Below are 26,106 nucleotides of genomic sequence, written 5' to 3' on the forward strand. Positions count from 1 at the left end.
AGAGTGAAATCGATAAATGAGTATGCAAAAATGTAAAATGTAAATGTAAAATGTTAAGCAAAGTAACTGTATATGGCTATTTGGCTGCAATTTTATTAAAAACAAAACTGTATTTTAATCGATTTTTCTATCGACATAATCCATGAGCGGAAAATCAGACATTTTCTTCTTTTTTTGCATTAAAATTACCTCGATTACTTAATATTACTTCTGCTCTCACATAAATTTCGTTTTGAGCAAGTAACAGTATGACTCAAACTCTAAATCTTGAACCTGAGTTCCAATACAAATCTTGAAATCGCAAAATGTGTTATGTTAATTTTCAAGTCACTAAGGTAAAGTGACTGGTTTCAATAACACTCTACTTTACAATGCATGGTGCTATTGGAGGTAGTAAGTCTTTGCCGTCCTCCACTGTTTCAGTTGACCTACCTAGGCAGGCCATTTATTTGGGGACCCATAATTTAATGTGGATTCTTCTGCCTTTTTTGGATATAGAAATCATTGCTAAAGATAGAAATGGCAGTCAAGTACATATCTTTTAGCGGTTCTTTAGTACTTTCTGTATGTTTACATCTGTTGTTGGAAACTCAGGGCAGGATATATCTTAAATTTCGAACTCTTCTTCTAGACGTTTCAAATACACTTACATCAAAGTGGAAGATACGTTTCAACCTAAATTCCTCAGGTATATTCACATTAAGATAATGCTGTTACTTGGCTGATAACATAAGAATACTTGTTACTTCTATTCTACAGTCTTGTGTTAGTAAATGTGTAATTAGCTAATTACTCAAAGAAATTAAATCGTATATTTTGCGATTGAACATCTTGGTGAGAAATCAGCTTAACATTACTTAATTCTGTTTACTTGTGTTTTCAGAAACATGTTCAATGACTGGCCAAAATTCTTATAAATTTGTATTCGTGTACACGAAACTCTGAAGCATTTCTGAAAATTTGTAAAAGGTTCAATTTAATACATTTTCTGACTGCCCAGTGTGCATACATTTTCATGTTTCTATGTAAAATAGGTATTTTTACAGCCTTTGAAAGCGTATGTGTGTAGACTAAGACAGTCCAAAAGTGTATAAAAATAAATATTGCATGTGACCATTCCCACATACCTGTAGAACTCAACTAAAAGAGTTTTCTTGATTATACAACCTACTGAATTTGTTTCAGTGCTGTGAAGTTTAAATGAACTCACTCAAAGATACTGTTAAAAACTGTATGTTATATTTTAAATGAGTCAGAAAATTTAGTAAAACGCTACAATAATTTATTTTGTAGAGTTATGCTTGTCAAATATGTCCAATCAATTGTCGAAATATTATTTGAATTCTAGTATAATTTTTAGTTGGCTTGTACAACAATGCATGTGGAACTAGACTTGGTTTCAAAGAGGGCCAGAAGCCTATAATTCTGCTGTTGCTGTTTGAGGCTATTACATATAAATGTTCACTGTATTTAGGTGGCTTCCACACTTTAGGAAAATCAAGGGCGCATTGATGATGGAGGAAACTATCGATAGCACTTTCTACTTGCACTGAAGGGTAATATCTTATTTTCCAAATTCAGAAGTTTAGTACGTCTAAAATGAGAATGGCATCTAATATCTTGAAGAACATTTGAACAAATTATAGTCTGCATTGAGAAAGATGACACAAGTGTGCGACAGTGCATATTCAAATAAAACCAAACTAAAAATAATAAATGCCACTGAGCCATGCAGCACCTTAGATTATGTCTATTGTAGGGTAATGTGTTACACAAATCCAAAAGCTGAAAATGCACAGTGTTTCACTGGTAAGTAGTGTGAGTGTGTGGGTCTTATTTTGTCAAGTTGCACAATGGATTGATCCAACAAGTACCCTTTGGCTCCTGCAAGAAACAATTTCCACCTCACACTGCTACAGAAGTCAGACAGACGCTCCTAATGTACCAACAAGAACTGCTTGAAAAACATTCGGCAACAAATATCTTCTGGAGTTGTCTGCTGTAGGGAAAAGACACAAAAATATTCTATATTCTTACATAACTAGTGGAATATTTGGGTACTGGAGTATTGCTAGTTAGTGTAAGAAGAACATTAAAGGATCGAAAAATATTATTTAGTGCAAAAAATTCTTAGAAATCAACTGAAACTTTTTCTTATAAAAAAATAATAAATTTCTGGGTTTTTTGGAACAGTAGATTGCCTCTTATGGTTAGAAATGCTGTTATTTTACAAAGTATGGAAAGGATCTTTTCTCTCTTTTCTTTAAGAATGTTATTTACTCGGCAGAATGGCTGAGAGCCACGCCTACACAACTTGAACAACTTTTCTAGGTACGGTCAAGCCTGTCGTGTGAGAAATGTAATGGAGTGTACTGTTGTAGAGGAAAGATGGGGCTCGCATACGTTGTAGCACACAATACCATGAGCTGTGATAACTGCTGCCTGCATTGCTCGCTGCTGATAAATAACACAAGTATCTCTTTCTATCTGGATTGACTTTCGCCAATCAAACTCTCCCTACGCCTTGATGAAGTCAAGGACTCCTGTCTGCCCCTAGTCTAACTATTGGCATGGTATACCAGTCAGATAACCAGTCCATCGTGATGCCACTCAATATTCGCTCGCAGGCGTTTAACTAGTACTCTGTCTGTGTCTTGATCACACAATAAGTGTGACAGCCAACACAGTGAACAATGCTTAATCACGAGCGACTCAATATAGATTATCACTCCGATTCGCTAATGACAGAGGTGCTCTCCCAGTGAAGTACTGAGGAGAGACTTTGTTCCACGCTCTTTGCTTACATGTACGAGTGCACTCGCTCTCGTTACATGTTCCCGCTCCAAGAGCGACAACGGAATGGCTCCTTTTTCTGGAAACTTTGCAAGGGTATATCATCGCTGTCTTCCCTCACTCCTCTGGCTCTTTGCATTAGAAATATTCCACCAATCAGCGTTGCTCTTTTAAATGGGAGAATGACTTTTCGTTTAAGTCGACCAATGCAGACAGATGTAGCATCTCCGTTAGGCGTGTAGTGTCCTGTGAGAACTCCGCAACTGTGCAGTTGGTCTTTCAAAAAATGTGTCTTTTTGATGCTCCCACACAATGTAGTGGAATTTGCTTTTAAATCGAACATGGGGTCATTATCTCTTTGCTCTGACAAATGCTGTCCTCTCTCTGGGCAGTCTTTCCAGCCAAAGAAGGTCCGTGCCAACCCACTCCTCTGAAGGGACGGACCTCCCAGTGGGCCGGCCGCCTCCCTAGAACGAAAATCCGTGTGGCCATCATATTGTGTACGCCAGCCTCGACTTTTTCAACCTTGGTGCGCACTTGCGATTTACTTATTAGATCTGCATATAGCTTACATGAATTCATACAAAATTGACTCTACCTTATCGATTTCGTGTTCTAATGAAGCGTCTTGATATGCAGAATACGATTCTGAGGACGAAATATGTAAGAAATGAAGGTCAGGAGACCCCTTCACCTTACAGCAGTACCTAGAAATATCTTTAACCGTTTGGTGCCAATGCGCTACTCCACAGCACACATCTAGTAGGTCATCAACTACAGTTCTGGATGTTTCCGGCCAATCCAGTTTCATCGCCAGCTCATGAAAGCATTTTCTTGTCCAGGATGGGGTTGTACAACTGTCACTGCATCTCGCATCTTGGTCGCCAAACATCTCGATCTAGCCAATCTTCCTCATTCTCATCTGTACCTCCTCTCTCATCGCTTCTTGGAGACCCTGTGGCGAACCTTTTCGTGATTTTCCTCTTCTTCTCCTACCAGGAGGTTGCTATGAAAGTGCTCTCTTTGGGCATCCGTCTTCTATTCTTTTGAAATGCTGTAACACACCTAGCTGTCTTTCTTCCATTCGGTCTGTAATACTACAATGGGCGTCCAACATTTCTGTTATTTTCTCATTTGTTATGGGCTATGTCGGGAAGTTCTACGTGCTCTTCTCATGTGGTCGTTTTCTTCCGTGAGTTCTCAACATTCATTGCCATAACTTGTTATCAGCTGCACGATGGATCTGTATAACCATATTTTAACCTTTAACCTGTTTTTTTTAGGATAAAAGTATCATATGAAGCAATTGTATGACAAATACTTTTTCGCATCTTTTACTAGTGCAAATTGTGTTGAGCAGATTTCAAAGAGAAAATAGTAGGATACTTGTGTTTATAGTTCCTCATTAACCTCATTGCAACACTTATGCTTACCTTTCTTGAGAATTATTGTAATATTTTGAAAATAATAATAAGCCTATGACAGTGCTGCATCTGAGAAACCCATAGCAAAAATGCATGCTTATTTTGTGAACTGGAAAGGAAAATTTAGGTACATTACACACAACCATAATTCTTTCCTTCAGGAATAAAAAGGACAGATATACATTATAAACTGGACATATTTTCTGCTATGTTTACTTACTAACTATTTTAAATATTAACAATTTGTTAATCATAAAAACTATGTAATATTACCAATCAATAATCAGATACACATTATATATTTTATCCTAAGGTTTATCTTCGCTATATTTATGAGAAGAATGAATTCATTCTAGCAGTTTCTTGTTACAAAGAAAATAATCGAAAAATTCTGTGCAAGATAAATTGGAATAAGTTTTCACAGTAATGATAGCTGCCTTTTTTCCTTTAATATTTCATTAAACGAACATATCTGCCTGGGTATTTTCATCAGACTCCACCCTTTCTGAGTGTAATGTCCACATTCACTGACTAATGATAGTAAGTAGTACGTTTGTCTGCACAGTTGATCATCTGCTGATTTTCACATCTAAGTCAGAATTGTTGTCAGTTGTTCCAGCTATCGGTAGACTTGAAGTATTGTCATTGTGTGAGTGAAACCAGCCAACAATGCGCCGCCCTTTTTTTTTTACTGCAGACTGTTAATGGAAAACGTGCATTTATGTCAAACAATATCCAATAAGCACTACTAACACTCACAGCATAACTCACATTCTTCACGAAGCTGATTTCCATAAGGCTACTGTCCCGTCAGCAAAGATGGTTTAAGTGATGCTCCTTTACATCTGTTTTCGCTTTGGTTTCACTTGTCTCGAAGTCCATGAAGGTCGGCAAGTTAGGGGGTGGGGTAGGGAATGCCTGCTTTTCTTTTCAACATATCTCTTATTGTTTCTTCAGGCATAAGTAGAGTTAAACCAAATGCGCTATATATTGTTCAAATATACTGGGTGATCAAAAAGTCAGTATAAATTTGAAAACTGAATAAATCACAGAATAATGTAGATTGAGAGGTACAAATTGACACACATGCTTGGAATGACATGGGGTTTTATTAGAACCAAAAAAATTCAAAAGTTCAAAAAATGTCCGACAGATGGCGCTTCATCTGATCAGAATAGCAATAATTAACATATCAAAGTAAGACAAAGCAAAGATGATATTCTTTACAGTAAATGCTCAATATGTCCACCATAATTCCGCAACAATAGCTGCAGTCGAGGAATAATGTTGTGAACAGCACTGTGAAGCATGTCCGGAGTTATGGTGAGGCATTGGCGTCGGATGTTGTCTTTCAGCATCCCTAGAGATGTCGGTCGATCACGATACACTTGCGACTTCAGGTAACCCCGAAGCCAATAATCGCACGGACTGAGGTCTGGGGACCTGTGAGGCCAAGCATGACGAAAGTGGCGGCTGAGCACACGATCATCACCAAACGATGCGCGCAAGAGATCTTTTCCACGTCTAGCAATATGGGGTCGAGTGCCATCCTGCATAAACATCGTACATTCCAGCAGGTGTTTATCAGCCAGGCTGCGGATGATGCGATTCTGTAACATATCGGCGTACCTCTCACCCGTCACGGTAGCAGTTACAAAACCAGAATCACGCATTTCCTCGAAGAAAAAAGGCCCAATAACGGTAGATGTGGTAAATCCAACCCATACCGTGACTTTCTCGTCGTGCAGTGGAGTTTCCATGACAGTTCTAGGAATTTCGGTAGCGCAAATTCTGCAGTTGTGGCCGCTGACAGACCTTCGGAGCGTGAAATGAGCTTCGTCGGTCCACAACACGTTACTCAACCAATCGTCATCTTCCGCCATCTTTTGAAACGTCCACACCGCAAATGCCATCCGCTTCACTAAATCGCCAGGTAACAGTTCATGACGCCGATGGATTTTGTACAGATACCATCGGAGGGTGCGCCTAAGTGCCAACCAAACAGTGGTGTATGGAATGCCAGTGCGACGTGCGACTGCACGAACGCTGACTTTCCCGTACATAGACGAACCCGCTACAGTCTCCATTTCTTTCTGAACTGTCTCAGCAGCATTACGCCTTGTGCTCGGTCGGCCACTACGGGGTCTATCGTCTAAACAACCCGTGGCTTCGAACTTCGAAATCATTCTCGCCACAGCTGCATTTGTCAACGGACGTTTACCCGTTGGAATCCCCTTCCTATGGCGATAGGATCGTAACGCTGAACTAGCACATTCCCCATTGTGATAATACAGGTAAACCCCCTCTTCAGGTAACGTCAACATGTTGCGACTGCTGGCACATCTGATTCTCTCTCTCATTACAGCTCCTTTTATACACGATTGTGATGCGCAGTCACTGACGTTTTGATGTCCAGCGCCATCTGTCGGACATTTTGTGAACTTTTTTTTTTTTTTGTTCTAATAAAACCCCATGTCATTCAAAGCAAATGTGTCAATTTTTACCTCTCTATCTATATTATTCCCTGGTTTATTCAGTTTTCAAATTTATACTAATTTTTTGATCACCCGGTATATTTCTATAACGTTCTACTTCTAGGAAATTTGTTTTGCACAATATTTAATTAAATAAGGAATGTTATTGTCTGCATTTTGATTTTCTCCGGACACAGGGACACTTGTGTGAAAACCAGGATTGTCCCAGCAAAACCGGGACATGTGGTCAGCCGAGTGTAAATAGACACTGTTGGTGTGGACACTAGAGAACAAAATGTCATCCCTTCAGATGGCCCGGCGTTTGTGTTTTGTTTTAGAGCGGCAGCGCCAACGGCAGAACGCGGAAGCTGTCGTGGCGCGTGCGCAGTGCGGCTCGCCGGCTGCACAGGTGTCTGCGCGTGCGCAGTACGACGCCCACCCCTGGAGTGGCCGAAGCTGGCGCCGGCAGCAGTGCAGGTGGCGGTGGGGACAGTGGCGGCTGGTGCCTGCAGGACCGCGTCGCCCTCGTCGCCTTCCCCGTCTGCTTCCTCGTCTTCAACGTCGCCTACTGGAGCGCACACCTCTCCATCCACCAGAAGGAGCGCATCGCCTGCAAGCCCACCGCCTGAACGCAGGGGGCAGCACCAAGGAGACCCTGTTCCTGGGGCAGTGGTCCACACGATATAAAAATGAAAAGACTGAAATTAATGCCACTATTCGCCCAGAATAAGATGTCTCCTTAATTTCTATTGGTATGTGAAGTAATGTTTCATGGATCCCAGAACTTCTCAACAAAACATAGTAGTGTGAAGTGCGTGCTTGTTGATGATGGAAACGCCAACTGTAGTTTTCTTTGAAGGGAAAAACCGAGAATGAACAGAGACTAGACCACTAACATTAGCATCTCTGTAGTCATATATCAACCTTTCCATAGAAGGAGAAAAATAAAAGCAATAAACTTATCCGAGAAATTCTACAGCTGAAGTTCGAAATACGAGGGCTGTCCAGAAAGTAAGTTACGATTGATCGCGAAATGAAAATCACAGTGAAAATCAGAAATGTTTCATTTGTAACAGTTAGCTACACCTTTCAGCTACTTCTCTACGTAGTCGCCGTTCTGACTCATTCGTCGTAGCGTTGTACCAACTTTCGAATACCCTCATCATAGAAGGCAGCCGCCAGTGCTTTCTGCCAATTCTCTACGCTGGCCTAAAGCTCGTTGTCTGTGCCACTATGTTGTCTTCATAGCCAGCGGTTCGCTTGAGCAGAGATGAAAGTCAGTGGGAGACAATTACGGGCTGTATTGTGGGTAACCAAACATTTCCAATTGAAACGATGCAGGAACATCTTCATTGCCCCTGCAGAAGGAGGCTGAGAATTGTCTTGAAGAAGAAACCGCACGACAGTTATGTAATGTTGGTTGCATAGCTTCAGGGGAAAATTCTCACCAGGCCCTCCTACTTGGTGGGAAACACTATTTTCTATAACATCTTTACGCACTCACTAAGAGCTCAGGAATGAAAAGAGCGACATAATTCTACTTAGAGTCATACTAGAGACACTGCCCAACACATCTTTGCAAAGCTTTATCGGATTTTAATAGTCGTTTCCATTTCGCGACCGATCGTAACTTACTTTCTGAACAGCCCTTGTATATCGCACCCCCTTCGAGAACAACACATTTTTAAGGCGGCCTCTCACAGGTCGTGTAAACCTATGTGGACTAGGATGTGGTGACATCAACCATGGAATTCCTCGTTCCACTACACTGCAAAGCTTGAAATGAAGAATCTTACCATCTCATATTTTTGCCTCATGGAGAGGACCGGGGTCAATGAGATGTGGCATCGGTTTGTATCATAAGCAGAACGTACAACCGCTATATTGTATGGAGATAAATTTCTTGTATGGTGTTTTTTTCCTATAGAGTACGTGGTATGAGTATAAGCTGTTTCAGCAGATTGAGGGTCTCTCGAAATCGTGTCGTTTTAGGTAAGTTTTGTTATAGTAAAACTGACAGGCAACTGCATATCAGTAGCTAAAGGCTTCCCATATTCTATGGTTTTTGGTGTAATGACTAGTGTGCTATGAAAGTATACTGTTTCAGTGCTATAGTACAATGATGATCTATCGAAAGCGCGTCGTTTTGAGTACAATTTGTCACAGTTAAAAATCAAATAACGGTATTTGTACATACATCCGACATACAGTGTGGGTTGCAGCCATGTCGAAGTCATAGCATGAAAGACAGCACCTTGCACTCTCAAGAGAAAAGTAGCAGGTTCACGTCTAGCTACTTCAAATTTCATTTCTCGTTTTCTAAAAGATTTTGGTTCATTCCTATTAATTTAATAGAGGCATTACCCGCGGTAGGTCGATGTTACGTACTGTAAATAATGTATTTGCTGCAACTTTGTTTCATAGGCCAGTGACTGAAACATTTCCTTACTGGCAAGAAATCGTAATGTGACTGTTGGTTTGTCAGAAAGTAAGCTCAACTTACATCCGGAACCTTTTGGCATTATGAAATTTTGTGATGCTCCGAAAAATCTTCTCTTCTAATCGACTTAAATTATGAAACGAATCCCCATCTTTAAACCTAACTGAAGTACGTTATTTCAGAGAGATTTTGGCCAATACAACATCGTTCGTATGAGTATTATGCATGCGAGAACTGACATCAGACCCTACAGTTTAAGTACAACTTAAAACCGAAAATGAGATGGAGGCTCAACTGAGTTGACGAGTAACTTCTACTAAAGCGTATCTCCGGTCGATGTATAGCATTGTATAATGTTTCTTTCTATCAGCAATTCGCTGTTCTAGCCATCGACCAGTAGAGAATCTTCTTCGCGATTTTATACACTCTTAGTCGACAATCCTTAACAATTAGTCAAACGCAGCTGGATCACCCGTTTCCTTTTTGTAAAGTAACTGTGTCACATGTGCGCCGCATGCAGGCAACAACTGCCATTGCACAGCGCTGCAGTCAAAAATGGCTCTGAGCACTATGGGACTTAACTTCTGAGGTCATCAGTCCCCTAGAACTTAGAACTACTCAAATCTAACTAACCTAAGGACATCACACACATCCATGCCCGAGGCAGGATTCGAACCTGCGACCGTAGCGGCCGCGCGGTTCAAGACTGTAGCGCCTAGAACCGCTCGGCGACTATGGCCGGCTGCGCTGTAGTCGCAAATCACGATGAGGAGTACTTTATGTTCCGTGAGCTGCACCGGGTCGTATCCGAGCGCGCAGCAACCACAACAGACATCACGTCTGGCATGCTTCACGATGAGTAACACGTCACGCGTGAGGACAGCTTTACTGTTGTGGAACAATTCTATAGTTTAATGGTACCCCATGTACTAGTATGTAAGTAGGGATAAACTTGTTCTGGTTGTTTACGGAGAGTCTGGGACGCAAGCCATACCCAGCATATACAGGGTGTTTATAAATGAATATCGGGGTTTTAACGCTTTATAATATTTATTATATTAAACTTACAGTTATAAATGATACGTCAAATGAAAGAGCAACTCAAACAGTTTTACCAAGAACCTTATAAATGTTCAATGTGAGCAGCATTTGTCACACGGCTCACATCAAGTCTATAGCCGAGTTCTTCCCAAACGTTGATAACTGTGTCTTCAGTGATTGTAGCAACAGCTGCTTCAATCCGGTTTCTTAATTCAGGGAGGTCTGCTGGTAGCGGAGGCACGTACACACGATCCTTGATGAAAGCCCAAAGGAAAAAGTCGCATGGCGTTAGGACGGGTGAACGTGGAGACCATGCAAAGCAAGCCCTGTCATTGGGCCCCTTGCGGCCTATCCAGCGCTTGGGTACAGTGAAGTTCAACCGACTGCGTACTTCGCTATGCCAGTGAGGTGGCGCATCATCTCGCTGGAAAATGAAGTTCTCTGGCTCGTCTTCTTCCAACTGAGGGAAGAGCCATTGATCTAGTGTATCAAGGTAAGAAGTGCCAGTTACAGTAGGTTCACCAAAGACCCATAAACTTTCCGCCAGGATATGGCACAATAAACAGTCACTTTAGGGGAATCTCGTTGCATTTGTACCACCTCATGATGATTTTCTGAGCCCCAGATGCACACATTGTGTTAACATGTCGACTAAGGTAAAAGGTCGATTCATCACTGAAGACAACATGAGCCAGAAAATCTTCATCGTCATTAAACAACATTTCGTTTGCGAAGTTGGCACGTAATCCATGGTCTGCCAGCTTTAGAGCCTGGACTAACTGTAAATGGTAAGGACGTAGTTGTGCGCGTTCTCTTAAAAGTTTTCAAACAGTCGACAGGGGAACTTGTAATTCACGACTAGCCTTCCGGAATGATTTCTTTGGGCTACGGGTGAACGGCTCTCTCACTCGCTCAACAGTCTCTTCACAAACTCTTGGTCGTCCTGTGTTCTTCCCTTTACAAAGGCAGCCGATATCTTCAAATTGATGATACCATCTACGAATGTTATTATCACTCGGAGGATCACAACCGAACTTCACCCGGAACGCATGTTGCACAGTAACTACGGATTCGGTCTTTGCAAAACTGCAAAACACAAAACGCTTTCTGTTCACTAATCGCCATCTTCGCTACTACCGCTGTCTAGCGGATTGCGGCGGAAACATTGCGCGCTTCGCATGCGCACTGGTGCCAAACAAAACTGTTTGAGTTGCTCTTCCATTTGACATATCATTTATAAATGTAAGTTTAATGTAATAAAAATTACAAAGCGTTAAAAGCCCGATTCATTTATAAACACCCTCTAGAATTCTGAGGAGAGAGGAATGTTGCGATCAGCAAGCTCCATCTACCCTGCGCTGTGCTGGTATCACACAAATGCTGTGTGTTTCCTACAAACGCACAAGTAACACGTGGAAATAATGGGCATTACAATGTTTTTTTTTTTTTTTTGAAAGTGTAATTGGCACATTTGTTTACAACAATGGCACTAATTGCAAAAATAGCCTACATCACGCAATGACATTCACTGTGCGTGTGTTTTTGTGTGTACTGTAGTAATGGCTAGTATACTATCAAAACGTGACTGTTTGTTGGATACATAAGATTGGTAATGGCCATAAGCAAGGAGCCCAAAGCCTTCTTCCTGCTATCAGTTTACACGTACTCAGAATTAGGAAGACTAGTGTCGGCAGATGTTCAATTAATAGTAGTTTCCACAGTTAATATACTTACCTTACTATTCAGGACAGTTGTCTGACACCGAAGTAAAGATCCTTATATTCACTGATGTTTTCTGTACACGTGAGAATAGCAATGCAGCTTCAGAAGATTGGTAAGCATGAGAGATGCTATAAACTTACTCGAATTCCTAGGAGAGAGGTGGACAGACTCATTAATTTTAAAGGCCGTATCTCCTAATTCAGCTGAATCCGAAACTTCAAGCCAGTGTTGCGTATTTTTAGAGATATAGCACTTGTTGCTTTGGTCAGATCAGTTCAAATAAAAGAAATGAAAACAGGGAAATAAAAATAATAAATTGCTGGTTGGGTTATTGGTAATGTGAAAACATTATTTAAAGACCATAAGAAAAACTGGAGAGAAAAGAAAATGAATGAATGACTTACACCTTAAGCAAGAAGCCAATGTCAAAGAGTGGAAAAGTGATGGAGGGAACAGGAATCGACACAGGAGTCAGACAAGGATGTTTAATTTCACCTACTTTGTTTAAAATCTACCTGGAAGAGATCATAGGAGAGAGCACATTGGAACAAGAGGAATATTTGTGGGAAGCAAAACGATCCAGTGTATACACTTTGCTGGCGACATTGTGGAGTTGGTAGACTCGAAGAAGGTGCTTTACGAAATTGCTGAAGAATAAATAGCAAATGAATTTAACTTCATCTTCTGGTGCAGTATGGGACTACGGCTGTTAAATGTTCAATAAAAACAATACCAATCGCCGTTATATAGGTTTATTTCTAGGCAACCAGTTTCGACGTTACACTACATCTTCAGGACAAAACTGCTCCAATCCAGTAACCTTCGTGATACAAATACAGCAGTGCCCTTAACTCGTCTCGTAATGGCTATTACGGGCATGCGTGCTCGTTGGAAAACAGTCAGCAGCTGACCTGTGAAAGCATCATGGCTGCTTCGCTTTCGTTTACAAAGAGATTTTTAGTAATTGTTTTGACATTAACACATGTGTTTACAGTGAAGTAATGGGATTAGTTGCAGTACTTACGTACGGGCCCTTATCAAAAACTTCTGGAAATTTTATATGTATTTTAGTAGTAGTCAAAATCTTTTAAAATTTCTCAAAATACATTCTTCGAGAAAGGCAGTAAAGGATACCTTCTTTCATAAAACACCCACAGGTGACAATCCGTGTCTTGCACTCTGTTTGACAGCGACCATGGTGTGACTATCAGGGGACGTACAACCATAAGTATTCTTTGCCATTTGCTGTAATGGAAGTTGTAAAACCTATTTTTAGGGATCATGGTGACACAAAGTTATTAGAGAAGTGTTTACATGGTAGGACTTAAAGCGCAAATGAGAAGTTTAAACAGCTGCGTATGGGAATAGATGCCAAAAACAGTTCTGGTATCACTAGCTATTTTGAAAATCGGTGTGCTGGAGGCTCTGCTATGTTCCAGTGACGGTTCATTGTCAAGCTGTAAGATTATGAAACTGATGGAGGTGTCTGGTAGACTGAATACACAGAGAGCTCTGCTATGTTCCAGTGACGGTTCATTGTCAAGCTGTAAGATTATGAAACTGATGGAGGTGTCTGGTAGACTGAATACACAGAGAGCTCTGCTCTTTGAAGCAGAGATATCAGTCCTGGAAGCGAACAAAGAAGTAAGAATAAGAAGATTAATTCTGAAAAAGCAGGAAGAACAGCATCAGACACGAGATGAATATGGTTTGGGGTGCATTAGCGTTATGGAGGTTAGATAGAGAAACAAGTTTTAAGCTTAACTTGAATGTATTAAGTTTCACATTTGCAAGTTATGGCACATTTGTTAAAAACTATTAAAAATAGAGAGATGAAGTTTTGTCTGCTGTTTTAAAACATATGTAAATAAAATGTAGGCCATTCTTATGAATTAAATTTGTTAATTTAAGAAGATCTTAAAGAAAAACTATGAGTTAATCATTTAATTCTTTTATATGTGAATACTTGGTGTCAGTTCTTTCTGACATGTCCAAAAGGACACACAACATAGGGAATATACAGATACGATACATCATATGTAATCTGAAGATGGAGGAGGAGAAAGGAAAGGAAAGAAAAGGGAACGGACTATTGATGTCAGCTGCGTTGGGACTTGTAGAATCAGTGGTGACGAGTGAAAATGTGTGCTGGACTGGGATTCGAATATAGGATCTTCTGCTTACTGGGTGGTTGTATTAACCCCAGCATCACCCGAATACAGTGTTCTTTCGGAAAGAACAGACACCAAGCACTCATATACTGAATTGAAGGAAATGTGGGTATGGGGAAAACCGGAAGGTGTGAGTTGGAAATACAGGGTGAGAACGAAGAGGTGTTGAGAGGAGCTGGGGACAACTAAAACCTCTTAGGAAACCATAATGAAAATAGTCAAGTTAGGTTTACTACAGATTGAGACGTCAGTGCTTTATCCAGCAAGAAACTGAAGACATGGTAAAATGAGAGAGAGGGACAGGAAGAACAAGACACGATGTCAGAGAGGAAAACGAAAATTACGTGAAAGTAAAGAGAATAGCATAAAACAAGGAGAGGTGGCCTGGACTTGCCACAGTGCAGAACAACTGATGATGAGCAGTGAAATAATATGGGACAGTATACTGAAATTTATAGTAATTTATTCATAATATCAATGGACAAGTTAGTGAGACGTCTGCTGCAAATTCAGAAATACACTACTGGCCATTAAAATTGCTACACCACGAAGATGACGGGCTACAGACGCGAAATATAACGGAAGGGAAGAAGATGCTATAATATGCAAATGATTAGCTTTTCAGAGCATTCACACAAGGTTGGCGCCGGTGGCGACACCTACAACGAGCTGACACGAGGAAAGTTTCCAACCGATTTCTCATACACAAACAGCAGTTCACCGGCGTTGCCTGGTGAAACGTTGTTGTGATGCCTCGTGTAAGGAGGAGAAATGCGTACCATCACGTTTCCGACTTTGATAAAGGTCGGATTGTAGCCTATCGCGATTGCGGTTTATCGTACCGCGACATTGCCCGACATTGCTGCTCGCATTGGTCGAGACCCAATGACTGTTAGCAGAATATGGAAGCGGTGGGTTCAGGAGGGTAATATGGAACGCCGTGCTGGATCCCAACGGCCTCGTATCACTAGCAGTCGAGATGACAGGTATCTTATCCGCGTGGCTGTAACGGATCGTGCAGCCACGTCTCGATCCCTGAGTCAACAGATAGGGGCGTTTGCAAGACAACAACCACCTGCACGAACAGATCGACGACGTTTACAGCAGCATGGACTATGAGCTCGGAGACCATGGCTCCGGTTACCCTTGACGCTGCATCACAGACAGGAGCGCCTGCGATGGTGTACTCAACGACGGACCTGGGTACGCGAATAGCGAAACGTCATTTTTTCGAATGAATCCAGGTTCTTTTTGTAGCATCATGATGGTCGAAAAAATGGCTCTGAGCACTATGGGACTTAACTTCTGAGGTCATCAGTCCCCTAGAACTTAGAACTACTGAAACCTAACTAACCTAAGGACATTACACACATCCATGCCCGAGGCAGGATTCGAACCTGCGACCTTAGCGGTCGCACGGTTCCAGACTGAAGTGCCTAGAACCGCTCGGCCACTTCGGCCGGCCATGATGGTCACATCCGTGTTTGGCGACATCGCGGTGAACGCACATTGGAAGCGTGTATTCGTCATCGCCATACTGGCGTATCACCCGGCGTGACGGTATGGGGTGCCATTGGTTACACGTCTCTCTTGTTCGCATTGACGGCACTTTGAACAGTGGACGTTACATTTCAGACATGTTACGACCAGTGGCTCTACCCTTCATCGATCCCTGCGAAACACTACATTTCAGCAGGATAATGCACGACCGCATGTTGCAGGTCCTGTACGGGCCTTTCTGGATACAGAAAATGTTCGACTGCTGCCATGGCCAGCACATTCTCCAGATCTCTCACCAATTGAAAACGTCTGGTCAATGGTGGCCGAGCAACTGGCTCGTCACAATACGCCAGTCACTACTCTTGATGAACTGTGGTATCGTGTTTAAGCTGTATGGGCAGCTGTACCTGTACACGCCATCCAAGCTCTGTTTGATTCAATGCCCAGGCGTATCAAAGGCTTTATGACGGCCAGAGGTGGTTGTTCTGGTTACTGATTTCTCAGGATCTACGCACCCAAATAGCGTGAAAATGTAATCACAGGTCAGTTCTAGTATAATATATTTGTCCAGTGAATGCCCGTTTATCATCTGCATTTCTTCTTGGTGTAGCAATTTTAATGGCCAGTAGTGTAGTTAATCTGGCGCTGGAAGGAGCAGTATATGGAAGAAATAATAGGGGCAGACAGAGACAAGAATATGCCCAACAGATTGTGGAAGAAGGAAGTAATATTTACATAGATGCGAAAAAATAGCAAAAGAGAGCAAAAAGTGGACGGCAGCACAAATAAAAGTCAACACACTGAAGACTTCACAAAAGACCAGAATAAACCGATACTTAATATGTAACATTGTATTCAACAAAATGGCTGTAGTTGGCGTCACCAACTTCATAATATCCAAAATATTAACAAAATACTGAAAAGTTCAGTGTGTACAGAAGATAAATTGCTTACCGAAACATTTGTATGACCTACACTGGAACACTTTCCTGGATTATGGAAATCATGTTATGTCAGACTGACATGGGACATGGTTAGGCAGACAGAAGAAAGGGTCGTGCATGTGGGCATAGATCCTTCACCCTACAGGATGTATTATTAAATTGCTGAAAATATCATCTTCTAGACAGCTGACAGAAGACACTGATGTGTAATGAAATCCCATTTATAAAATTCTGATAACTAGTTTCCGATTTGGTATTTACAGACAGTCTTGAAGCCTCTTCATATCACTTCACAGGTAAATTTTCATTAATAATAGCTCACATTGAGATGTACAATGTTCTTTCCACATTCGATCTGTAAATGCAACCACAAGAGGCCTCACTTTATGTTGCATTTAAACTAATTTCGCGGTAATACACTGTGTGGCGTCGCAACTAGTGCACGATCGCCCATTTGTGTTTAAAAGTTTTACTTCAGAATGTATGTGGGCTCCAATATAAGCCCGTAGAGTATTATACGGTCAGTAACGGACGAGTTGTGTCCTGCAGACTGACGTCACGACCATCTGTTGCAGCTGCACTTGTGAAAGCAGTGGAGTAGCGCTGGCAGGCCACTAACATTATACGAAACTAAAAATATTAATAACTAATAAAGGAATAACCTGAGGAACGTCATATTTGATGTACATCCTTCTGTTGTAAAAAAAAAAAACAATATGTCAAAGTCTGAGATCAAAAATAGTTGTATTTTGGAAGTTAGTAAGATTCCAAAAAAAAAAAAAAAAGTAATTTTCCGACAGTCAAGAATTTAAATAAATACAGTGAGGTAATAGTTCACCTTCAGTGACTATGTACGATGATCTGATAACACTTTCAGTGTTCATATATAAACTTGGAAAGTTTTTAGTTTCAGAAAACCTCTGTAACTTTTCTATAATAATAATTTCAAGAATTTTAAGTAAATATGTGTATTGTGTGTTAGAGTGCGAGTGAATGAGAATGCATGCATGAGAGTATGTGGGACGTTCGGCATTATTAAAAACCATTCATGTAATTCTCTACAGGAACTGGCAAGTGTTCCAACTCTGTAACGTGGGAACGAATCCACTAGTGGTTCCCCTACTAGTGAATGTTGGATGTCCAAGTATGTATGTTTATGTATAAGACAGCCAGAACATTCGCGACTACATAATAAATTTCCAGATGTAGAGTAAAGCTTATAGTCCATTTTGTTTTGTTTATTTCATTAGAGAGTTTTGTGTTACTTAATTTGATTACGTCAATGAGCCTAGAGAAGTGGTTGCTGCTTGCAAGATTTTGGAGCGAGCTGCGCCCTAGAAGTGAGTTCTCATTGGTCGTAAGTGCTGACAGCCAATGAGAAGCGAGACGGTTGGCCGCCTAGCGAGGAGATATAGTTTGGAGTGTGGGAGAGTGAGAAGAGGGTCGCCAACTAGCTTTGATTGGAGGCGGTTATGCTGGATGTGACTTTTCGCATTATGCGTAAGATGAAGTCTTGGCATGACTCCTGCGTTATGGTCCATTGTTAATGGTATCTGGTAGTGACCAGAAACTGTTTATGTAAACTTTAGAGTGTTGTGATAATTCGTTCCGACGAAAATCGCGAGTGAACTTTGAATTATATAGCGTGGCGGTACTGAGCATATTCTTACTGAGTATTTTATGGCGAGCATAAACTTTTACTAAAGACAACCACTGAATATCGTGTGCAGAAGTAATTGGCCGATCATTGACTGTGTTACAAGTAATTGGTTTCGGAATTTGGGAAGGTAAAAGTTCTGGCTGTTTTAGGTATGGTGATAACTGTGAGCAGAAACTTTAGTAATTTTCGTAAATGTGGGCTGATGATCTTGCTTAACGGCAATAAAGATCCATTGAAGGTTTAAATTTGAACTTCATATTTAAAGTACGAGTGACATCCCCTTTCCGAATCATTTCTTTAAAGTACATAGACAATTTTCAGCAAATTTTACTTATAGTGGACTCCGGCGTGTAGCTATGAGGTTACAGTTTCCTCAACACTGCTTTTCTGTGATCTCGTAAGTAGCTGCAGTCAGGAGTTTGTGCGAAGATCTACCGCTGTAAACAGGTAGGTGAACAAAAATTATAAAATAAATTGTACTGCAGCAGCAACGTATAATCCGTCGCAATTGGTGCATCGCACGCACGCACGTAAAAAAATCCGTCGCAACAGAACATGTAGATACAACAGCAGCGCTTCACAATTGTGATTCATTGGTAACACGCCATCCCACGAAGTGCTGCAATGAAGAAACAGTAGATCATCTGCTGAGGATGCACGTCTACGCCGTGGCGGCAGCACCGGCGGTGTTGGTAGCGCCACGTGGAAGCTGCCGGCTGCCGATCGTCAATTCGTAATGCATGGCGCGGCCGCCACGTGGCACGGTCTGCGGTGGATTATTTACGGAGGTCGTGAAGCCGAGCACCCCACCCTGTGGATGCACGTGTGCTGGCATCAGCTAGAGTGTTGCAGTAACGACCAGGTCTCCACAATTCTAGGCATTTCTCCTGCTAGCACACAGTTGCCTGTGAAATAACACCATCGTAATACGGAAATGTGGTTCTCCACTGAGCGAAAAAAAATTTTTCTTTTCTACCTACACATATTTCGGAAAAGTTGCTCTATCTTCAGTGGGTTTTATTTATTGTCTGTTACGACATATTGGTGACAAGTCTCTTAGGTATTTGTACACAGCTTCAATTATTGCCTTCCAGGATGTCATTTTTGTAGATCTCGCTTTTTCGTGTTTCTTCGGGGTGTTTGAGTGAAGCTCCCTAACACACATTGTTTCACTGTTGGTGTGAAGAAGTGAAACAGTGTGTGTTAGAAAACTCCACATAAATACCCTGCAAAAGCGCGAGACGCGAGATCTACAAAAAATGACATGCTGGAAGGCAATACATGTAGATGTGTTACAAATACCAGACATCCCTGTCAGCAGTATGTAATAAGAAGATAATAAATAATACAATTTATACAATTATAATGAAAATGAAATGACCGTATGGAATTTTTGGCGGGGATGTCACAGTCGGCGCCACATTGGGCGACTTGCAGCCGGTGATGAATATGAAATAATGAGGACAACACAACACCCAGTCCCCGAGTGGAGAAAATCTCTGACCCGGCCGGGAATCGAAGACGGGCCCAGTGCGTGGGAAGCAAGCACGTTACCGCCCAGCTAAGCAGGCAGACTATACAATAATAATTGGTGGGGACTTCAATCCACCCTAGATATTTTGGCGAAGATACACGTTTCAACTCGGTAGCAGGTATAAAACGTAGTCCGAAGTCATTCTGAATGGATTCTCAAAACATCATTTTGAGCAACTAGTTCAAGAGACCACTCGAAGCGTAAATGGTTGCGAAAATATAGTTGACCTCTCGGAAACAAATAATCCTGAGAAAATAGGGAGCATCATGACGGATACAGGGATTAGTGACCAAAAGGTTGTTGTAGCTAGAATGAATAGCGTAACATCCAAAACCACCAAAAATAAACAAAATGTATATCTGTTTAAAAAAGCAGATAAAAATTCGCTTAACGCATTTCAAAAACAGTCTCCATTCCTTCTAATATATGTAAGCGTAGACTAGACGTGGTTTAAATAGTTTCGACGGAAATTGAGATACAGTATATACACCAAATAAATTGTGAAGTGATGGTACTGATCTCCCGTTGTACACATAAAAGGTCAACACTGTTGCAGAAGTAGCGAAAAAAGCACGCCACATTTAAAACAACGCAAAAAACCCAAGAGGACGAATTTTTTGCAGAAGTTCGAAACTTAGCGCGAACTTCAATGCAAGAAGATTTTAATAGTTCCCACAAGAATCCTTGTCTCGAAGTCTGGCAGAAATCCCAAAGAGATTCTGGTCGTATTTAAGTACACCAACGGAAAGACACAACCAATATCTTCACTGTACGATAACAATAGTGATGTCACTGATGACAGTGCCACTAAAGCAGAGTTACTGGAAACGATTTTGCGAAACTCCTTCAGCAAAGATGACGAAATAAATACTCCAGAATTCGATTCAAGAACAACAGACAACATGAGTAACTTGGAAGTAGATACCCTCGTCGTAGCAAAACGGCATAGATCACTTAAGAAAGGCAAGGCCTCAGGTCCAGATTGTATACCAGTCAGGTTCCTTTCAGGTTATGCTGATACAATAGCTGCATATTTAACAATCATATGCAACCACTCGCTCGTAGAAACATTCGTACCTAAAGATGTGAAAGCTGCACACGTTACACTAATATCCAAGAATGGAAATAGGAGTAATCCCCTGAATTACAGATCCATACCGTTAACGTCGATTTTCAGTTGGAGTTAGGAACATATAATGATTTCGAACATTATGAATTATCTCGAAGAAATCGAGCCGGCCGGTGTGGCCGAGCTGTTCTAGGCGCTACAGTCTGAAACCGCGTGACCGCTACGGTCGCAGATTCGAATCCTGCCTCGGGCATGGATGTGTGTGATGTCCTTAGGTTAGTTAGATTTAAGTAGTTCTCAGTTCTAGGGTACTGATGACCTCAGTAGTTAAGTCCCATAGTGCTCAGAGCCATTTGAACCATTTTGAAGAAATCGATTTGTTGACAACAGCAGCACGGATTCAGAAAATATCGTTCTTGTGAAACACAACTTGCTCTTTATTCTCATGGAGTAATGAGTGCTATTGACAGGGGATATCAAACTGATTCCATATTTTTAGACTTCCAGAAAGTTTTTGACGCCGTTCCTCAAAAGCGACTTCGAATCAAATTGCGTGTCGTTGGAGTATCGTCTCAGATGTGCGACTGGATTCGCGATTTCCTGTCAGAAAGCGCTCCCCAAGGAATTCTTATAGTCCGTCTGTTGTTCCTGATCTACATAAAGGATTTAAGAGACAATCTGAGGAGCCCTCTTAGACTGTTTGCAATTGATAATGTCATTTACAGTCTTATGAAGTCAGCAGATGATCAAAACAAATTGAAAAACGGTTTAGACAAGATACCTGCAAGATACGAGAAGTGGCAATTGACTCTAAATCATGAAAAGTGTGAAGCCATCCTCGTAAGTACTAAAAGAATGCTCTAAACTTCAGTTACATGATAAATCACACAAATCTAAAGGTCTTAAATTCAACAAAAACCATAGGGATTTCAATTATGAATAACATAAATTGAAACTATCATATATATAATGTTGTGGGTAAAGCAAGCTAAATACAATGATTTATTGGTAGAACATTTAGAAAATGCAACGAGTCTATTAAAGAGACAGCTCACACTGCGCTTGTCCGCCCTCTTCTGGAGTACTGCACAGCGGTGTGGGATCTGCATCGATAGAATCGACGGAGAGCATCGAAAAAGTTCAAAGAATGGCAGCTCGTTCTGCACTATGGCGAAATAGGGGATAAAGTGGCACGGATATGTTACGGTAATTGAGGTAGCAATCATTAAAACAAAGGCGTTTTTCGTTGAGGCAGGATATTCTGAGGAAATTTTAATCACCAACTTTCTCCTCAGAGTGTAAAAATATTTTGTTGGCGCCCACCTACTTAGGGAGGAAAGATCACAATAATAAAATAATAGAAATCAGAGCTGGTACGGAAAGATTTAAGTGTTTGTTTTTCTCGCACGTTGTTCGCGAGTTGAACGGAAGAGAAAATAACTTGAAGGGGGTTCGATGAGCCCTCTGCCAGGCATTTAATTGTGAATTGTAGAGCAATCAAGTAGATGTAGAAATAGCTGAAGGTGGAGAAACTTCTCCGAAACATGTATGGGTGGTAAATCAGACTTACATTTCTTTATTACATGATAGGAAGCAAACGCGGACAAGGAAAGAACTTTGACCAGAAAATGATTAACAACGTCTCCTTGAAAGAACAAGAGATCTACCTAACGTTTGTTATTTACTAGTTTTTAGAGCCCTCATGAAAGTAATACCGGCAAATCAACGACTTTCGTGCCTGTCATACTGTAACCGTTCACAGTATCAAAAGGGAGGGGCTTCTTTGTGCCCATCTTTTGAAAATATTGTAATCTAGTCAGTTGCTTTATATTTAAAAATTTTGAAAAAAATATTTATTGTCGTTAATGAATTCATCTACCAGATTCGACAAACATTTTAAATTTTTCTGCCAAACCTAATCCAAAAATTTAAGTCTTAGTAGTGTTTGCCACTTTCTCCAGTGCATGTCACATTCAATATTTTCGGTTTCAGGACCTTATTTACACACCACTATCTCTTTAGGAAGTACGTTGTGAGCAAAAGTCAGCAATAACTGGCGAAATTTAGGTTTTTAAAGTTTTTTTAGTGTGGGCATAGTGTGGTGGTACACAGTACTGTGTTGATGTTGGTTTAGTGTGTGCTGAAACATATTTTCACGTTCAGGACACTACTAACACATCAGCATTTCTTTAGAAAAATTTATTTTAATGCAAGTCAACAACAATTAACGAATTCTGTATTTTTTCAATTTTTTTTAGGATGACAGTAAAGTACCTCTCACCCTTTGTAATGTGCATTATGGAAAACGCGTTAGTATCGCTAGGGGTAAAGAACAACTACGTAAGCGACTGTTGGGAAACTATTTAATATTAATTATATTTATTAGTCATAAAATTTTTTATTTTAGTGAAGTATTCACAATTAATGAGAATTAATACATCAGCTGCATGAACGTAAATAGAGCACATAACACCTGTTTCATTTCCATCGAATATATATGTTTTAGTTCTTCACTAGATAGACTGTAATTACCAGCAACAAAGCTTTCTATCACACGTTTGAATTAAGAAAGAAGGATAACAATTGGGCTGTTGGGTTCATAATTTATTCAGAGTCACTTCTCTGCATGTTAGTTATTACTTTGAGGCAAAAGTAACATTGGCACAAGGGGTTCTTGCTGGACCGTTTTTAGTAAAGGGCATTACGAGGCAGCGATTGGTGTGTTGCAGTATCAGGTGATTGCATGCAGGAACTGGCAAGCTCCATGTGGTCGGCAGCTCGTGCACAAGGAGGGGGTGGTTATACAGGGCCAGGCGGCAGCAGTCATGGCAACTGACTGGTCGACATTGCCTACAGAACGGAATTCCCGAACAACAGGCCAGTCAAAGTGCTTCAGCTAGATCCTCACAGTAGATTACCAGCCTAGGAGCAGTACTTTCCTGTAGTGTTCAGCAAAATTTCGTATAGTCTGTTGGTAAACCAAAGAGCGAGCAGGTGGGTCCCCACTCTCTCTATCCCTTTAGGCTATATGGAGGACCAACAGACTGTTTCGCAAGTTTAGACCGACCTTTCACAGTACACCTTTTGAATAAGTAGCAGCGCAGTGCTCATACATGTCCAAGGAGTGTTTATTTCAGACTAAATGCGTTAACACTATATGGAATACAGAAGTAAGGAATTCATACAATAATGGGAAGAAACGAACTTGTATGGAATCTACGAGGGTCACTCCAAAAGAAATGCACACTATTTTTGCAAAAATACTGTTTTCATTCTGCAAGTGTGAAAGTTTTACAGTGTGTAGATACATGCTTCCTGCTTGTTTTCAAACTCAGTTCAACCAGTTCCCGTGAGTGGTGCCGTCACAGCATGTCTCCAAGATGGCTACTACACTTGATGTTCGTCAGAAGCAACGTGCTGTCATAGAATTCCTGTGCAGTGAAAACGAGACAGTGGGAAACATCCACAAGAGGTTGAAAAAGGTGTATGGAGATGCTGCTGTCGATCGCAGTACAGTTAGTCGGTGGGCAAGCAGGTTACGTGATGAAAGCGGGCACGACAATATTGAGGATTGTCCTCGCAGCGGCAGGCCTTGTACTGCACACACTCCAGACAATGTACAGAGAGTTAACGAATTGGTGACTGCTGACAGACGCATCACAGTGAACCAATTGTCACGCTACTTTCGGTAGGGGAAGGAAGTGTTTGCAGAATACTGAAAGTGTTGGCGTTAAAAGGGTTTGTGCCAGGTGGGTTCCCAAGATGTTGACAGTGGCTCACAAAGAAACAAGAAAAACGGTATGCAGCGAACTTTTGGAACAGTACGAGAATGGTGGATATGAATTTCTTGGAAGAATTGTGACAGGTGATGAAACATGGCTCCAATATTTTTCACCGTAGACGAAGAGGCAATCAATGGAGTGGCATCATGCAAACTCACCCAAGAAAAAAATTCAAAACCACACCCTCTGCTGGAAAAGTTATGGCTACGGTGTTTTTCGGTTCCGAAGGATTCTTGTTTGTGGGCATATCATGCCAAGTGGAAGCACAATAAATTCTGATGCATGTGTGAGGACACTGAAGAAACTTCAAGCTCGACTGAGTCGTGTTCGACCACATCGGCAAAAGCAGAATGTTTTGCTGTTGCACGACAATGCGCGGCCACATGTCAGTCAATAAACCATGGAAGCGATCATAAAACTCGGATGGACAACACTGAAACACCCGACTTACAGTGTTGACCTGGCTCCATGTGACAATCATCTCTTTGGGAAACCGAAAGACTCTCTTCGTGGAACAAGGTTTGAAGATGATGACTCCCTTGTGCACGCTGCCAAACAGTGGCTCCAACAGATTAGTCCAGAATTTTACCGTGCGGGTATCCAGGCGCTGGTTCCAATATGGCGTAAGGCAGTTGAGAGGGATGGAAATTATGTGGAGAAATGAAAATATTGTTGCTAAAGGATGTATCTTCACACTGTAAAACTTTCAAACATGTAGAATGAAAGATAGATTTTAAAAAAATTGTGTGCATTTCTTTTGGAGTGACCCTTGTACATGTATCACAACACGCTGCAGTAACCTATCAGACAGGAAACAGATTCTCGGTCACCCTGTATAGCAGGTGAGGCGTTCTTCTGGGAGAGGCCACTTCCCTCGTGCGCAAGACCCACTCCGCCCATGGCCAACAAAGTAGGACCCTTTGGGCCCTCCCTCTCTAGGATGCCACGGCAGCTCTTCCAGACTCTGCGGATAGGACACAGTGGGCCCTGTAGAACGTGTGTGAAGGCTGTCACTGATCTGCAAAGTCTTCGGAATGATAGCCAGCCTGCTGATGCAGAGGAACGGCAAAGAATGTTTTCGAGACTGCCCTCAAATATGTCCAACAACAGGCAACAGCTACGGGCGTATTATGGGCAAGGAAGTGGCGTGACGCAGCCGCAAAGTCAAGGTTTAAGAAACCGAAACAGAAAACAATTTAAAGTTTTTTAAAATATATTTTCGAATGTGTAATATGTTCTGTCAAAAAGAAAAAAAAATGTTCAGATGTGTGTGAATTCCTAAGGGACCAAATTGTTGAGGTCATCGGTCCCTAGACTTACACACTACTTAAATTATCTTTAATTTATATTAAGAACAACTCACACACACACACACACACGCACACACACACACACATGTCCGAGGGAGGACTCGGGCCTCTGGCGGGAGGGGCCGTGCAATTCGTGACATGGCGGCTCAAATTGCGCGGCCACTCCGCGCGGCAAAGATCTGTAAGCGGCTTTGCCCGCCCGGTAGCGCTGGCAGAACATGCATTGCGTCTTATGGCCAGTT

At 41.4% G+C, this 26,106-nt stretch overlaps 1 protein-coding gene across 1 annotated transcript in view; it reads left to right on the top strand.

The window, feature by feature from the left end:
• LOC126455817 (gamma-aminobutyric acid receptor subunit delta-like) overlaps positions 1-7,320 on the top strand; it is a 194,669-nt gene extending 187,349 nt beyond the window's left edge. The window contains exon 8 of the mRNA XM_050091582.1: positions 7,030-7,320. Within this exon, the coding sequence (XP_049947539.1) occupies positions 7,030-7,320 (291 nt within the window). The remainder of the gene's footprint in view (positions 1-7,029) is intronic.
• The last annotated feature ends 18,786 nt before the right edge of the window (positions 7,321-26,106 follow it).

The sequence above is a fragment of the Schistocerca serialis genome, chromosome 1 (assembly GCF_023864345.2).
Source record: "Schistocerca serialis cubense isolate TAMUIC-IGC-003099 chromosome 1, iqSchSeri2.2, whole genome shotgun sequence".
Taxonomy (NCBI): domain Eukaryota; kingdom Metazoa; phylum Arthropoda; class Insecta; order Orthoptera; family Acrididae; genus Schistocerca; species Schistocerca serialis.